This window comes from Aethalodelphis obliquidens, unplaced genomic scaffold (assembly GCF_003676395.1).
Source record: "Aethalodelphis obliquidens isolate GAN/ISIS:26980383/991018 unplaced genomic scaffold, ASM367639v1 scaffold20, whole genome shotgun sequence".
Classification (NCBI taxonomy): Eukaryota; Metazoa; Chordata; class Mammalia; order Artiodactyla; family Delphinidae; genus Aethalodelphis; species Aethalodelphis obliquidens.
Window position 1 is genome coordinate 4856729 of NW_020837964.1, and position 16841 is coordinate 4873569.

General features: G+C 48.8%; 2 protein-coding genes across 2 annotated transcripts in view; both read right to left on the reverse strand.

The window, feature by feature from the left end:
- OSGIN1 (oxidative stress induced growth inhibitor 1) overlaps window positions 1-16841 on the reverse strand; it is a 59252-nt gene that overhangs the window by 40206 nt on the left and 2205 nt on the right. The gene's annotated exons all lie outside the window — the stretch shown is intronic.
- The window catches only part of MLYCD (malonyl-CoA decarboxylase), a 16610-nt gene continuing 15299 nt past the window's right edge, over window positions 15531-16841 (reverse strand). The window contains exon 5 of the mRNA XM_027119154.1: window positions 15531-16753. Coding sequence (XP_026974955.1) covers window positions 16220-16753 — 534 coding nt within the window. The 3' untranslated portion in view covers window positions 15531-16219. The remainder of the gene's footprint in view (window positions 16754-16841) is intronic.

Consider the following 16841-nt stretch of genomic DNA (forward strand, 5'->3'; position numbering starts at 1 on the left):
GCCAGAGCCCCCTAATCAGCGGCTCCTTTAACCCCGTCCTGTCTGAGCCAAGAACAGACGCCCTCCGGCGACCTACAGGCAGAGGCGGGGCCAAATCCAAAGCTGAGCCCCTGGAGCTGTGAGAACAATGGAGAGAAAGGGAAATCTCTCCCAGCAGCCTCAGAAGCAGCGGATTAAATCTCCACAATCAACTTGATGTACCTGCATCTGTGGAATACCTGAATGGACAACGAGTCATCCCAAATTGAGGAGGCGGACTTTGGGAGCAACGATATATACATTTTTTTCCCTTTTTGTCTTTTAGTGAGTGTGTATGTGTATGCTTCTGTGTGAGATTTTGTCTGTATAGCTTTGCTTGTATCATTTGTCCTAGGGTTCTGTCTGTGCATTTTCTTTTTTACTTAAAAAATTTTTTCTTAATAATTATTTTTTAATTAATAACTTTATTTTATTTTATCTTCTTTCTTTCTTTCTATTTTTTCTCCCTTTTATTCTGAGCCGTGTGGATGAAAGGCTCTTGGTGCTCCAGCCTGGGGTCAGGGCTGTGCCTCTGAGGTGGGAGAGCCAAGTTCAGAACCCTGGTCCACAAGACACTTCCCAGCTCCACGTAATATCAAACGGCGAAAATCTCCCAGAGTTCTCCATGTCAACACCAACACCCAGCTTCACTCAGCGACGAGCAAGCTACAGTGCAGGACACCCTATGCCAAACAACTAGCAAGACAGGAACACAACCCCACCCATTAGCAGAGAGGCTGCCTAAAATCATAATAAGGCCACAGACACCCCAAAACACACCACCAGACATGGACCTGCCCACCAGAAAGACAAGATCCAGCCTCATCCACCAGAACACAGGCACTAGTCCCCTCCACCAGGAAGCCTACACAACCCACTGAACAAACTTTAGCCACTGGGGACAGACACCAAAAACAACGGGAACTACGAACCTGCAGCCTGCAAAAAGGAGACCCCAAACACAGTAAGTTAAGCAAAATGAGAAGACAGAGAAACACACAGCCGATGAAGGAGCAAGGTAAAAACCCACCAAACCAAACAAATGAAGAGGAAATAGGCAGTCTACCTGAAAAAGAATTCAGAGTAATGATAGTAAAGATGATCCAAACTCTTGGAAACAGAATAGAGAAAATAAAAGAAATGTGTAACAAGGACCTAGAAGAACTAAAGAGGAAACAAACAATGATGAACAACACAATAAATGAAATTAAAAATTCTCTAGAATGGATCAATAGCAGAATAACTGAGGCAGAAGAACGGATAAGTGACCTGGAAGATAAAATAGTGGAAATAACTACTGCAGAGCAGAATAAAGAAAAAAGAATGAAAAGAATTGAGGACAGTCTCAGAGACCTCGGGGACAATATTAAACGCACCAACATTCGAATTATAGGGAACCAGAGGAAGAAGAGGAAAAGAAAGGAACTGAGAAAATATTTCAAGAGATTATAGTTGAAAAATTCCCTAATATGGGGAAGGAAATAGTTTATCAAGTCCAAGAGGCACAGAGAGTCCCATACAGGATAAAGCCAAAGTGAAACAGGCCAAGACACATATTAATCAAACTATCAAAAATAAAATGCAAAGAAAAAATATTAAAAGCAGCAAGGGAAACACAACAAATAACACACAAGGGAGTCCCCATAAGGTTAACAGCTGATGTTTCAGCAGAAACTCTGCAAGCCAGAAGGGAGTGGCAGGACATATTTAAAGTGATGAAGGAGAAAAACCTGCAACCAAGATTACTCTACCCAGCAAGGATCTCATTCAGATTTGATGGAGAAATTAAAGCCTTTACAGACAAGCAAAAGCTGAGAGAGTTCAGCACCACCAAACCAGCTCTACAACAAATGCTAAAGGAACTCCTCTAGGCAGGAAACACAAGAGAAGGAAAAGACCTACAATAACAAACCCAAAACAATTAAGAAAATGGTAATAGGAACCTACATATTGATAAATACCTTAAATGTAAATGGATTAAATGCTCCAACCAAAAGACATAGATTGGCCGAATGGATACAAAAACAAAACCCATATATATGCTGTCTATAACAGACCCACTTCAGACCAAGGGACACATACAGACTGAAAGTGAGGGGATGGAAAAACATATTCCATGCAAATGGAAATCAAAAGAAAGCTGGAGTAGCAATTCTCATATCAGACAAAATAGACTTTAAAATAAAGACTATTACAAGAGACAAAGAAGGACACTACATAATGATCAAGGGATCAATCCAAGAAGAAGATATAACAATTGTAAATATTTATGCACCCAACCTAGGAGCACCTCAATACATAAGGCAAATGCTAACAGCCATAAAAGGGGAAATCGACAGTAACACAATCATTAGAAGGGGACTTTAACACCCCACTTTCACCAATGGATAGATCATCCAAACAGAAAATTAATAAGGAAACACAAGCTTTAAATGATACATTAAACAAGATGGACTTAATTGATATTTATAGGACATTCCATCCAAAAACAACATAATACACATTCTTCTCAAGTGCTCATGGAACATTCTCCAGGATAGATCATATCTTGGGTCACAAATCAAGCCCTGGTAAATTTAAGAAAATTGAAATCGTATCAAGTATCTTTTCTGACCACAACACTATGAGACTAGATATCAATTACAGGAAAAAATCTGTAAAAAATCCAAACACATGGAGGCTACACAATACACTACTTAATAACCAAGAGATCACTGAAGAAATCAAAGAGGAAATCAAAAAATACCTAGAAACAAATGACAATGAAAACACGACGACCCAAAACCTATGGGATGCAACAAAAGCACTTCTAAGAGGGAAGTTTATAGCAATACAATTCTACCTTAAGAAACAAGAAACATCTCAAATAAACAACCTAACCTTACACCTAAAGCAATTAGAGAAAGAAGAATTAAAAACCCCAAAGTTAGCAGAAGGAAAGAAATCATAAAGATCAGATCAGAAATAAATGAAACAGAAATGACGGAAACTATAGCAAAGATCAATAAAACTAAAAGCTGGTTCTTTGAGAAGATAAACAAAATTGATGAACCATTAGCCAGACTCATCAAGAAAAAAAGGGAGAAGACGCAAATCAACAGAATTAGAAATTAAAATGGAGAAGTAATAACTGACACTGCAGAAATACAAAGGATCATGAGAGATTACTACAAGCAACTCTATGTCAATAAAATGAACAACCTGGAAGAAATGGAGAAATTCTTAGAAATGCACAACCTTCTGAGACTGAACCAGGAAGAAATAGAAAATATGAACAGACCAATCACAAGCACTGAATTTGAAACTGTGATTAAAAATCTCCAACAAACAAAAGCCCAGGACCAGATGGCTTCACAGGCGAATTCTATCAAACATTTAGAGAAGAGCTAACACCTTTCCTTCTCAAACTCTTCCAAAATATAGCAGAGGGAGGAACACTCCCAAAGTCATTCTACGAGGCCACCATCACCCTGATACCAAAACCAGACAAAGATGTCACAAAGAAGGAAAACTACAGGCCAATATCACTGATGAACATAGATGCAAAAATCCTCAACAAAATACTAGAAAACAGAAACCAACAGCACATTAAACGGATCATACACCATGATCAAGTGGGGTTTATCCCAGGAATGCAAGGATTCTTCAATATACACAGATCAATCAATGTGATACACCATATTAACAAATTGAAGGAGAAAAACCATATGATCATCTCAATAGATGCAGAGAAAGCTTTTGACAAAATTCAACACCAATTTATGATAAAAACCCTCCAGAAAGTAGGCAGAGAGGGAACTTTCCTCAACATTATAAAAGCCATATATGACAAACCCATAGCCAACATCGTCCTCAATGGTGAAAAACTGAAACCATTTCCACTAAGATCAGGAACAAGACAAGGCTGCCCACTCTCACCACTCTTATTCAACATAGTTTTGGAAGTTTTAGCCACAGCAATCAGAGAATAAAAAGAAATAAAAGGAATACAAATTGGAAAAGAAGAAGTAAAACTGTCACTCTTTGCAGATGACATGATACCATACATAGAGAGTCCTAAAGATGCTACCAGAAAACTACTAGAGCTAATCAATGAATTTGGTAAAGTAGCAGGATACAAAATTAATGCACAGAAATCTCTAGCATTCCTATACACTAATGATGAAAAATCTGAAAGTGAAATTAAGAAAACACTCCCATTAACCATTGCAACAAAAAGAATAAAATAACTAGGAATAAACCTACCTAAGGAGACAAAAGATGTGTATGCAGAAAACTATAAGACACTGATGAAAGAAATTAAAGATGATACCAACAGATGGAGAGATATACCATGTTCTTGGATTGGAAGAATCAATACTGTGAAAATGACTATACTACCCAAAGCAATCTACAGATTCAATGCAATCCCTATCAAATTACCAATGGCATATTTTACAGAACTAGAACAAAAAATCTTAAAATTTGTATGGAGACACAAAAGACCCTGAATAGCCAAAGCAGTCTTGAGGGAAAAAAGTGGAGCTGGAGGAATCAGGCTCCCTGACTTCAGACTATACTACAAACCTACAGTAATCAAGACAGTATGGTACTGGTACAAAAACAGAAATATAGATCAATGGAACAGGACAGAAAGCCCAGAGATAAACCCATGCACATATGGTCACCTTATCTTTTTTTTTTTTTTTTAAGGGCTTCAAATGCTTGGCTTATTTATTTATTTATTTATTTATTTATTTATTGGCTGTGTTGGGTCTTCATTTCTGTGCGAGGGCTTTCTCCAGTTGTGGCAAGCGGGGGCCACTCTTCATTGCGGTGCATGGGCCTCTCACTATCGCGGCCTCTCTCGTTGCAGAGCACAGGCTCCAGACGCGCAGGCTCAGTAGTTGTGGCTCACGGGCCTAGTTGCTCCACGGCATGTGGGATCTTCCCAGACCAGGGCTCGAACCCGTGTCCCCTGCATTAGCAGGCAGATTCTCAACCACTGAGCCACCAGGGAAGCCCTGGTCACCTTATCTTTGACAAAGGAGGCAAGAATATACAGTGGAGAAAAGACAGCCTCTTCAAAGAGTGGTGCTGGGAAAACTGGACAGGTACATGTATAAGTATGAAATTAGAACACTCCCTAACACCATACACAAAAATAAACTCAAAATGGATTAAAGACCTAAATGTAAGGCCAGGCACTATCAAACTCTTAGAGAAAAACATAGGCAGAACACTCTATGACATAAATGACAGCAAGATCCTTTTTGACCCACCTCCTAGAGAAATGGAAATAAAAACAAAAATAAACAAATGGGACCTAATGAAACTTCAAAGCTTTTGCACAGCAAAGGAAACCATAAACAAGACAAAAAGACAACCCTCAGAATGGGAGAAAATATTTACAAATGAAGCAACTGACAAAGGATTCATCTCCAAAATTTACAAGTAGCTCATGCAGCTCAATATCAAAAAAAACAAACAACCCCATTCAAAAATGGGCAGAAGACCAAAACAGACATTTCTCCAAAGATGATATACAGACTGCCAACAAACACATGAAAGAATGCTCAACATCATTAATCATTAGAGAAATGCACATCAAAACTACAGTGAGATATCATCTCACACCGGTCAGAATGGCCATCATCAAAAAAGTCTACAAACAATAAATGCTGGAGAGGGTGTGGAGAAAAGGGAACCCTCTTGCACTGTTGGTGTGAATGTAAATTGATACAGCCACCGTGGAGAACAGTATGGAGGTTCCTCAAAAAACTAAAAATAGAACTACCATACGACCCAGCAATCCCACTACTGGGCATATACCCTGAGAAAACCATAATTCAAAAAGAGACAGGTACCAAAATGTTCATTGCAGCTCTATTTACAATAGCCAGGACATGGAAGCAACCTAAGTGTCCATCAACAGATGAATGGATAAAGAAGATGTGGCATATATATACAATGGAATATTACTCAGCCATAAAAAGAAACGAAATTGAGTTATTTGTAGTGAGGTGGATGGACCTAGAGTCTGTTATACAGAGTGAAGTAAGTCAGAAAGAGGAAAACAAATACCGTATGCTAACACATATATATGGAATCTACGAAAAAAAAAAAAAAGGTCCTGAAGAACCTAGGGACAAGATGGGAATAAAGACATAGACCTACTAGAGAATGGACTTGACGATATGGGAAGGGGGAAGGGTAAACTGTGACAAAGTGAGAGAGTGGCATGGACATATATACACTACCAGACATAAAATAGATAGCTAGTGGGAAGCAGCCGCATAGCACAGGGAGATCAGCTCGGTGCTTTGTGACTGCCTGGAGGGGTGGGATAGGGAGGGTGGGAGGGAGGGAGACGCAAGAGGGAAGAGATATGGGAACATATGTATATGTACAACTGAGTCACTTTGTTATAAAGCAGAAACTAACACACCCTTGTAACCCACACCCTTGTAACCTAACACCAATAAAGATGTTAAAAAAAAAAAGTCTACAGGTAACAAATGCTGGAGAGGGTGTGGAGAAAAGGGAACCCTCCTACACTGTTGGTGGGAATGTAAACTGGTACAGCCACTATGGAGAACAGTATGGACGTTCCTTAAAAAAACTAAAAATAAAGCTACCATGAGATCCAGCAATCCCACTCCTGGGCGTATGTCCAGACAAAACTGTAATTCAAAAAGATACATGCACCCCTGTGTTCACAGCAGCACTATTCACAATAGCCAAGGTTTTTTTTTGTTTTGTTTTGTTTTGTTTTGCGGTACGCGGGCCTCTCACCGTTGTGGCCTCTCCCGTTGCGGAGCACAGGCTCCGGACGCGCAGGCTCAGAGGCCATGGCTCACGCGCCCAGTTGCTCCGCAGCATGTGGGATCTTCCCGGACCGGGGCACGAACCCGCGTCCCCTGCCTCGGCAGGCGGAATCCCAACCACTGCGCCACCAGGGAAGCCCTACATCTGTTTTATAAACTAAAATGGTGACATTTACTTGTTGTAAATTCAGTAATGGCCCCATAGCTCATAAGTGATGACACCAGGGTTAGAACCCGTATCTGGGTTCAAATAAATTAGGTCCTAACCTCTACTGTCACAGGTAGTCTTGTGATGACAAAATTGAAGGGAAAAAAGTACTGTAAAGCTACAGTTTTTACGTGTCTGAAGGTCATCCATATAACAATCATGACAGTACAGTTATGTCTGAGGGTTCCGTGGATGGGGCCGTGGGTTGGGATGGTCAGAAAGTACAGGAGTATCCAACTCATGAACCGTCCTGGCCTTCTGGGCGGCTACACTTGGGCCTGCCAAAATCCCTTGGATTTCTGCCATCGGAAAGGAAGGGCCTGACAGTTGAATGATGTGTCTTCCTTGCCACCTACGCTCTTCTGCCGCTCCAGTCCCCCCTCTGCTCTGAAGCGGCGCTGTGTCTGCCAGTGACAGCACAGCCTGCCAACCACCGGTGCTGGGCACAGCGGCCTTTTGCTTCAAGGACATAAAACAAGGGACACGGAGAGTGTTCCTCTGGGCTCGACTGGTGTCACTGCAGGAGTGGAGGTTAAGCTTGGAGGGACGGAGGTGTCACGTGTTTGTTAATAAATTTCTCTCGTGTGTGACGTGTAAGACCCTCAAAAGCCCATGCCCCTGGCAGGCCCCCTCCTGCCTGGCTTCAGGCCAGGACTGATGAGTCCCATGGCTGTTTCAACACATGACCTTCCTCTTCAGAAGGTCAGCTATCAGCTGCTGCTTTGGAGGGTGGCGGCCTCGTGATCCTGAGGTCTTGGGTAAAAAAGCTTTCAGCGACAAGGCTGTTTTGAGAATTGCAGAAATTGGAACCGAGGGGTTTGGGATGTCCAGTGCTTATTTCAACAAGCTGACCCGTCTCTGTGGTTGCACAGAACCCAGAGAGAGCGCTGAGTCGTGCAGACAAAAAGGTGCAAATGTTCAGAGTTTAAGGCAGTTGTCAGCGTGGGCTTCCACTGAACACATCTGGGGGCAAGCCTGGGTATTCGGAGGGCCTGATGAAGCTGAGATTACCTGGTGCCCCAAGCCCCCCGTATGCTCGCGTTTGAGGCGCCACATTTATGGATGGGCTGCTTCTGCTGCACATCTGAGAGCATCTCGCTGCCCGGCAGACACCATGCTGGCCTTATCTTGTCAAATATCCCACAGCCGCAGCATGGCCGCTAACACCAGCGTCCGTGCAGGGAGGTGACGTGCAGACCCGTGTGCGAGATTTTTAAGCGAAAGCTTAATCCAGCGTTTGCAGAGCTCCGGAAGGCCCACAGAGCCTGGACAGTCCCCCAGCATCAGGGCGCCAGCCGCTGGCCACGTGGGGCTGGGGAGCCGCCCATCTCCTGGCCCCCGAGGGCAGCTCCTCACCGGGCTCTGAGTTCTGCCTGCACGTGGCTTTCCTTCCGGTCCTCGTACTGACCGCTGGCCCCTCGAGAGCACATCTGCAGCAACTGACGTCGATAAGCCCAAGGGAAGAACGCACTGTGTGTGTCCAGAGACAGGGTCCCCCAGAAGTTTCTCGAAGTGTGAGGTGCACGAATCTGGAGGCTCTTGGACAAAGCCAGCATCTCATTGAATCTTTTTCCGATTCTCATTCTTCCAAAAGTCTTCTGAGGACTTTCTGGATCCTCAAGGGGAACGTCTGTAAGTCTGTCTGGTGCTTTGTCCATCTTTCCCACTCCCTAACGTGCATCTCAGAAGCAACCAAATTTATCTAGAATGTTGTAATACTGCTTTGTTTTTAACGTATTATTTTTACTCTTAAATTCTATTTATTGACAGGAAACACTGAGTGTTTCTTTATGGCAGTGATATAAAACTCGCCCTGGTGGTTACCAAACGTCTGAAGTTTGAGGCCACGGCCTCTACATTTAGCGGGAGGGATTTGTGATCTGGGCTCCGTGCCGGAACCAGAAAGCCGTGTCTTGAGTCAGCCTGCACGGTGACCCATCTGAGGGCCTGGGGAGGGGGTGCCCTGGGACATCTGCGAACATGCCCACTCTTGCTCCACTGGAGATGACGACCAGCTCTGGCTGGGGGGCCCCCAAGAGCCTGCGGGGAAACTTGGTGAAAGCCAGCGGAACAGCAGGCTTGGACAGCTCAGGTCACTGCAGCGGTTCTGAGCGCTGTCAGCTCCTGTGAGAGGATGGGAAGCCTGCTGTGCGGAATCTGGGTGCAGGTTTCACACCCGCCCGGGGGCTGGGGGTGGCAGGTGGGTTTGTTATTTGCTAAGTTGTGATTAAAGTCCCCAAGTTCAGGCTTCCCTGGTGGCGCAGTGGTTAAAAATCCGCCTGCCAATGCAGGGGACATGGGTTCGAGCCCTGGTCCGGAAAGATCCCACATGCCACGGAGCAACTAAGCCCGTGCGCCACAACTACTGAGCTCATGTGCCACAACTACTGAAGCCCGCGCACCTAGAGCCTGTGCTCCGCAACGAGAAGCCACCACAGTGAGAAGTCCGCGCACCACAACAGAGTAGACGCCGCTCACCTCAACTAGAGAAAGCCCCCGCGCAGCAACGAAGATCCAACGCAGCCAAGAATAAATAAATAAATTTATATATATATATATATATATAAAAAAAAAGGCCCCAAGTTCAGGAAAGGGAAAGGCAACACCGCCATCTTGTGGCCAATAGTGTGCACAGCACCCGCGATGCCTGCTGATTGGGATCCAGGCTCAGAACCATTTTTAGCATCAGACAGGTTTCTGACCCTGCTGACAGTGGCAAAGGGGGATTTGTGGCCTCCTCGCCTCTCCAGACACGGCAGGTCACCACCCACGGAGCCACCACACCTAAGAGCCTGCGTGCCGCAGACACCGTGCTGGGTTCCAGACCTACCTGTCCCCTCAAATCCCCCCTCACAGCCCCAGGACTGGGCGCTAACACCAGCATTCCCTGCAGACCTGCCTTCACTGCCAGGCAGGGGCCCTGGGGACACTGTGTAGCTCGGGAGAGGTGGAAGTGGGACTGCGGAGAGAAGCATGTCTTTTAACTTCCCTTTTCTGTGTTTAGAGGGAACTTGCCCTGTAGGTCTCAGGTCACACAGCAGGGCTGTAAGAGCAGCTCCCAGGCCCGTTCCTCTGGGCCTGTGTCTTCAGCTGTCAGTGGGGACAATGGCGCTCCTGTAACAGGCCCCCCCGGGGTCTTCAGACTGAATGCAAGTCATCACCCGGAACATGCCTGCACCCAACAGCCCTCCACCAAGGCAGCTGGGATTGTGCTTCCTGGGCAGGAACTGGATTTGCAGGAAGTGAGGTCTTGTGGGTTCCTGGGATGGGTGGGTGGGGACTGTGTCCTATTCCCACACAGCAGCCCCAGGGGGCAGGACTCTGTGGGGAGAGCCAGGGCAGGGGGCCAAGGCTGGTCAGAAAGACCCTGCCCGTAAGGGGCCATGATGCAGGGCGCCCAGGGTGATGGTCGCTGTCAAAGCCAGGGGACCCTCTGCAGGTGGCTGAGTTGCGTTGTCGATACCCACGTGCGCGTCCTCGGTGGGCAGACCATAGAACTGTTGGTCCAAACTGGGACACTTCCGAGAGGGAAGGGACGCTCTCGTAACAACTACGCCAGGACAGGGGCACCTCGGACGGGCGTTGCCCCAGGCAAGCAAGGACGACGGTCACTCTTGTCATCAGGTGTGCAGGTGGCAAGTGAAGACGTGGATGGAGATGAGATTCTCGAGGGGAAAGAAGGGACTCCTGGGATCAGGCCTTGAGGGACCATCTGCCAAGACTTGAGGGTAGCGGGAAGGAGGCAGCGGGACGGCCAGTAGCGACGGGGGAAGAGCACGTTCCCCGGGCCTGACTGCTGCCCAGAGGGCACCTTTTAGGATTACCCCTTCGGGGTGGCTGGGAGTATCGCAGAGCCGGTGAGAGGTGGACCCCAGAGCAGGGCGAGGGGAAGGAGCAAGTGCCCGTGGCAGTCCTATCTGGAGCAGCGTGGAAAAGAGCCGCACCTCTCTCCCAGGAAAACAGCGTTTGCAATAGCTAAGGCAGCTCTCTGGTCTCCCTCCTTCCCTGCCAGAGTTATCAAGGAGGGACTAAATTTTGCTCAGGAAGCGCTGTCTAGTGCACAGAAATGAGGGCTGCGTTTCTCCAGTGGATGGAAAATACGTACTGAGCCTCTGCTACGAGCCAGGTGTGGTGGGAAGATTCATAGCAACGTACTTGAAACGGACAAGCCTGGGGGGGCGGGTTCCAGCCTTTGTCACCCATACATACCAGACTCTGTGGTAGATGGGCTACGGCCCACCCCCGCCCCTAGGAACCGTCCCCCACCTCCAACACTTGTCACCTCCCACCACCATGGGAACAGTGGACGCCAACCGCTCCACTCGACTGGTTCAGAGACAGAGTCACCTTCCAGCTGGACCCCTCGCGGGGCCCGTCTCCCCGTCTCCAGACTGGGCCGATCATCCCTCCGCCCTGCCCACGGCTGAGGCCGGGTAACTAGCGGCAGGGCGACCCAGAGAGATGGTCTCTACAGCGGTGGGACTGTGGGCAGACCCCTGGGCTGAAGCGGGTCTCCAGAAAGTGGCGAGGCCTTGGAGGAGAGCGGAGAGGGCAGCGGAGAAGATGGGGAGGGGGGGCCCTGGGCAGGCAGCAGGCCTGCTCTGCTCTCCCAAGGCTCCCGGAGCCCTGCTGTCTCCGCCCATGTGCGCTCAGTGGCTCTGCCCTCGTCCGGTGGATTTTACGAGCTGAGGTTCTCTGCCCTGAACTGGTTGGAGCGGGGCGTCCATCCCTGAACCACTGGCAAATACCGACTGCTCAGATTTTAGAGAAGACACTGGATTTAAACCTTCCCAGCAGCCTCCCCCTTGCTGGAGTTTTAGTGTCACAACATCTCCATCCCTGGCCATCTTGTCCGGCCGGGCTGCCCTCCCGACTCCATCCCCCTCACTCCTGCCACGGTGCCCCTGGCCTCCTGCCCCGGGGCTTTGCTTGCGCTGTGAGGTTGGAAGTCAGGGCTGCGTGGACAGCGCTGGGCAGGCCTGGGCTCGGGCCCCAGCTCCAGCCTCAGCAGCTGCTCTCAGCATTCCCAGAGCCTCAGTTTCCTCATCTGCAAATGGGAATCACTCCCTCAGGCTTCGGGGCTGGGAGGTGCGGAGAACTTCCGGCCCAGAGCAGAGATAAATGCTGTTTCTTCCTCCTTTCCTCAAAGACTAAGAATTAGCTAGTCGAGAAGTAAGTCATAAAGAGAAAAACAAATACCGTATGCTAACACATATATATGCAATCTAAAAAAAAAAATGGTCCTGAAGAAGCTAGGGGCAGGACAGGAATAAAGACGCAGACATAGAGAATGGACTTGAGGACACGGGGAGGGGGAAGGGTAAGCTGGGATGAAGTGAGACAGTGGCATGGACATATATACACTACCAAATGTAAAACAGGTAGCTAGTGGGAAGCAGCCGCATAGCACAGGAAGATCAGCTCGGTGCTTTGTGACCACCTAGAGGGGTGGGATAGGGAGGGTGGGAGGGAGACGCAAGAGGGAGGGGATATGGCGATATATGTATATGTATAGCTGATTCACTTTGTTATACAGCAGAAGCTAACACACCATTGTACAGCAATTATACTCCAATAAAGATGTTAAAAAAAATTAGCTAGTCGAGAAATGCAAATGCAATCAGAAAAGAAGAAAAAAAGGAAAAAAAAAAAAACCAAAGACGAGAAAGAGACCTGGGGTCACTCTACCGATTTTGCTAAACTGCAAATAATGCAGCAGCTTTCTGTGGTGAACAGGAATCACGGAGTAGCTTTTGTTTCTATCCAAGAAGAGATCAAAATGGACTTTATATTCCAACAAATATAAAGCCACAAACAGAACAACATGGCCCTCTTGCAGAAGTGTTATGCCCCTAGATGACCGATAGAGGGCAGGGCTGTGCAATCCTCAGCTGCCCTAGATCCGGAGGGCAGAGAAGGTCCAGCCCTCTGAGATGGAAGATGGGGTGGGTGGTGCAGAGGAGCAATGCAGGGGCAGGCATCGGAGTGCCTCAAGCCAGCATGGGAGAGCCGGCTCAGGGCTTTCTGGACAAGGCACCAGCCGGGAGAGCTCAGCTTGGGCCAAGCCACTGAACCTGGGGATCCTCGTCTGAAAATGAGGTGCTGCTTAGCTGCCATGGGGCGATGAGGAGACCTCAGTGCACAGAAGTTCCTGGAAATGAATTAGTGCACTTAGTCACCGTATAGAACGGAAGCCAGAAAACCATCACAACTCTAACTTCCAAAGAGGGGGACGACAGATTCCAGAACCTACATCTGCATGAGTGTGACGGTGGTCCCAGAGTCCAGATGTATAAACATCTGTAATAGAGACAACAGCTGGTGCCTTTTCAAAGCTTTATGCACGTCATCTCCTTGGAGGCTCTCAGCAGCCCCCGAGGTAGGTGCTGTGGTTACCCCCATTTAAAGATGGGAAAATGGGCAAGACGAGGGTAGGTGGTTTGCTGCAGGTCACCCAGCTGGGAAGTGGTGGGGTCGGGATTTGAACCCGCCACTGGCTGGAGCCAAAGCTGGTGACGTCAACCATTATGGCACCTACTGCCTTTCAGAACAAAAGCCGCCCATGAACAAGTCAGAGCAGGTCAGCCCCAAGGCCACTTGCAGCCCTGGAAACGGAATTAATCTGAATTCCAGAATAGCCCAAGACTGTTGGACAACAGGCTGGAGAGATCTGGGGTCCGTGTGAACCACAGACCCCAAAGCAATGAGAGAGGAGGAGAGCCGTGCACGGGAAAGGAGGGGAGAACAGCCACCCCACGGGTGGGGTCTGTAGGGTGGGGGCTGGGAATGCCAGGGGGAGCAGGCTCTGTGCTGGGGAGGGGTGGAGGGTGGCTGCAGCCTTGAACCCTGGGCGCTGTGTTAACTGACTACTAATGACAGTCTACTGAGCCCTTACTGTGAGCCCACCATACTGCCAGGCACGGCACAAGTAAAGGAAGATCTGGTGGTCAGAGTGATGGCTTGAGAGCAAGTGGGATGGAAACAGGTCTGGGAGACACTGTCCGTGCTCGTGTTACTGCATCCCCCTTGCGATGATGCCCCCGGGCAGTGGTTGTACTCTTCCGTAGGATGTAAATTCGCAACGTGAGGAGGGTCCGTGAGTGAACTTCTGTTGCCTCCAAAGCCAGCTGCTGTCTGACTCCTGCCTGGCTGCCATTGCCAGAAGGACAACCTACGCACAAGTGGGCAGTCTGACCATCCCTCAGAGGAAGTGGGCGGCTGGGCTGTTTCAGCCATCTTCTGCCCTTCTAGGGCTTGTAGGGTAAGTGTGGGAAGTGAAGGGGGTTCCCTGTAACACACATGAAGTGAGGGGGATTTCAACCCAGTGCACTGTAATGGAAGCGTCATAAGCTTTCTCTTCAGTCATGTGGACAGAGGTGCGGAGTCCTTATCCAGCCATCTATATCCATCAGCTCAGTCCACTCTGGCTGCTGTAACAAAATACCACAGACTGGGTGGCTTAGAACAGCAGAAACTGCTTGCTGACAATTCTGGAGGCTGGAAATCTGAGATTGGGGGGCAGCACGGTTGGATGAGGGCCCTCTTTCAGCTGCAGAATTGCCTAGGGAACTTCCTAAGGTCATGAGGTATAAGGACACTAATGCCATTCAGGAGGGCTCCACCCTCATGACCTAATCACCTCCCAGAGGCCCCACCTCCTAATGCCATCACCTTTGGGGGTTAGGATTTCAACATGTAAATTGGTGGGACATAAACATTCAGAGCACGGCACCATCCATATCCACCCACCCATCATCCAGTCTTCACAGAACACCTAAACGTAACACATTTTAAGTTTTTTTTTTTTTTTTTCGGTACGCGGGCCTCTCACTGTTGTGGCCTCTCCCGTTGCGGAGCACAGGCTCCGGACGCGCAGGCTCAGCGGCCATGGCTCACGGGCCCAGCCGCTCCGCGGCATGTGGGATCTTCCTGGACCGGGGCACGAACCCGTGTCCCCTGCATCGGAAGGCAGACTCAACCGCTGCGCCACCAGGGAAATCCAAGAAATAAGTTTTGATAAAAATGGAAAATTACTGATGGTTGTGGAAGCTGGGTGGTATGTACCTAGGGTCATTACACTATTTTCTCCACTTCTGTGTATTTTGTTTGAAGATTCCCATATAAGAGGCTGAACAAAGATAAGGCGTGCAGTGTGGGAATCAGGGGCTACGGTCTCCGGGGCCACCTGCCACACGGAAGCAGTTGGTGCCTTAACTTTTTCCAAGCTCCTGGACGGCGGTGACGTCAGGCCTGCAGAGCTCGGGGGCCTTCACCATCGGCTCAAAGCAAAACCAAGAAGGAGGGGGCTGCTTCCTGCTGCCCGACTCAACTTCACACCCGTCTCCTCACCCACAAACAGCAGCGCCTCTGCCATCACCTCTGTCCTCAGGCCACACGCTCCAGGCCCGCTTCACAGAGCATCAAACCTGCCAACGGGCTGGCTGGGGACCAAGGGCACGGCTAACGAGGTCTCAGACCTCAAAGACGACCACTATGCGATCGTGAGTAACCACGTGTTTAATGCTTCACAGGACAAACGTGTTCTTTGCTATGGAGTTCATCACGAACTTGAATCGCTATAACTGTCAAGTCTATAATGCAATTTAAGCCCCAGGCGACAAGAGCTCTCGTGTCCAATAACTTGGCTTAGTGAAGTTTGTGCAAAGTCACAAACCTTTTCACACGTTCACAATCTCCAGAATTTAACTAGTGAAGTGTAGCACAGCCCTCTATCCCTTTGCAATCAGCAGAGAGAAACGGCTAAACGATCATGGCTGAACCACGTTCTACGCTGGAAGGAACATCTGTTCTCACCTGCGCCACCTGCCCGGGTCCGAGTGGCTGACCCATCCACCTTGGGACGAGAGCCGGCAGAGTCTCCATGGTTTCTGAAGACCATCCCAGGGCAGGGAGCCGGGCCGAAGGCCACGATGGAATCTTCTGGAGAGAGCACAGCATCCCCATCCAGCCCACGTCTACCTGTACCCACCACTACCTTGCAGCGGTAACGCATCTTCCCTCGTGCAAAGCCCGGGCCCGGTCTTCCGGTGTGACCCCGCTGCAGGCCAGAGAGCACAGTTCAACTCTGGTTCACTCTAGAAGCTCCTTTGGGTACATAACCCCATCCCCAACCCCTCGGAAAATTATCCTTTTCCAAGCCGGGGACGTTGGCTTCAGCAAAGGTGACTTAGAGTTTGCTGTTCTTCTGAAACTGGGCCACCAGGCTGAGGACCTGCTCGGAAGCTTTGATGCTCTTGGAGCTGAGGTAGGTGGTCCTGTTGGTGGCCGTGTCCTCCAGGAAGTAGCGGTAATTGACCATGAGGCCACACGAGCCCGTGATGCCCTTGAGGCTGACGTCGGCCATCCAGTTGATGTGCCACATCACGGCCCCGTTCTGCAAGTGGAAGTTGGCCACGGGGTTCAGGGCGTAGCCCCGGTGCTTCTCCCCGTACAGGTACCAGGCGCAGAGCCGCATCAGGGGGGCCTGGAGTGCCCGGACCAGCTGCTCAGACTGGACCCACTCGCTGCTGCTGAGAATGGTCTTGAGGGTCTCATTCACGGGACCGCCCGTGATCTTGGAGATTTCTTTACACTCGGAATCTGTCAACAGTTCGTTCCTCCCGTGATCCTTTGCTTTTGACTTCAGCAGCCCCAGAAGCCACTTGGTGAACCCGGGGATAGGGGACAGACTTGCAAACGTCCCCAGGTGAGGAAACTCCTTCTGCAGGGCACAGTTGGGGTGGGGAAAGGAAGGTGGAGAAAACACACACACACACACACACACACACACACACACACACACACACACA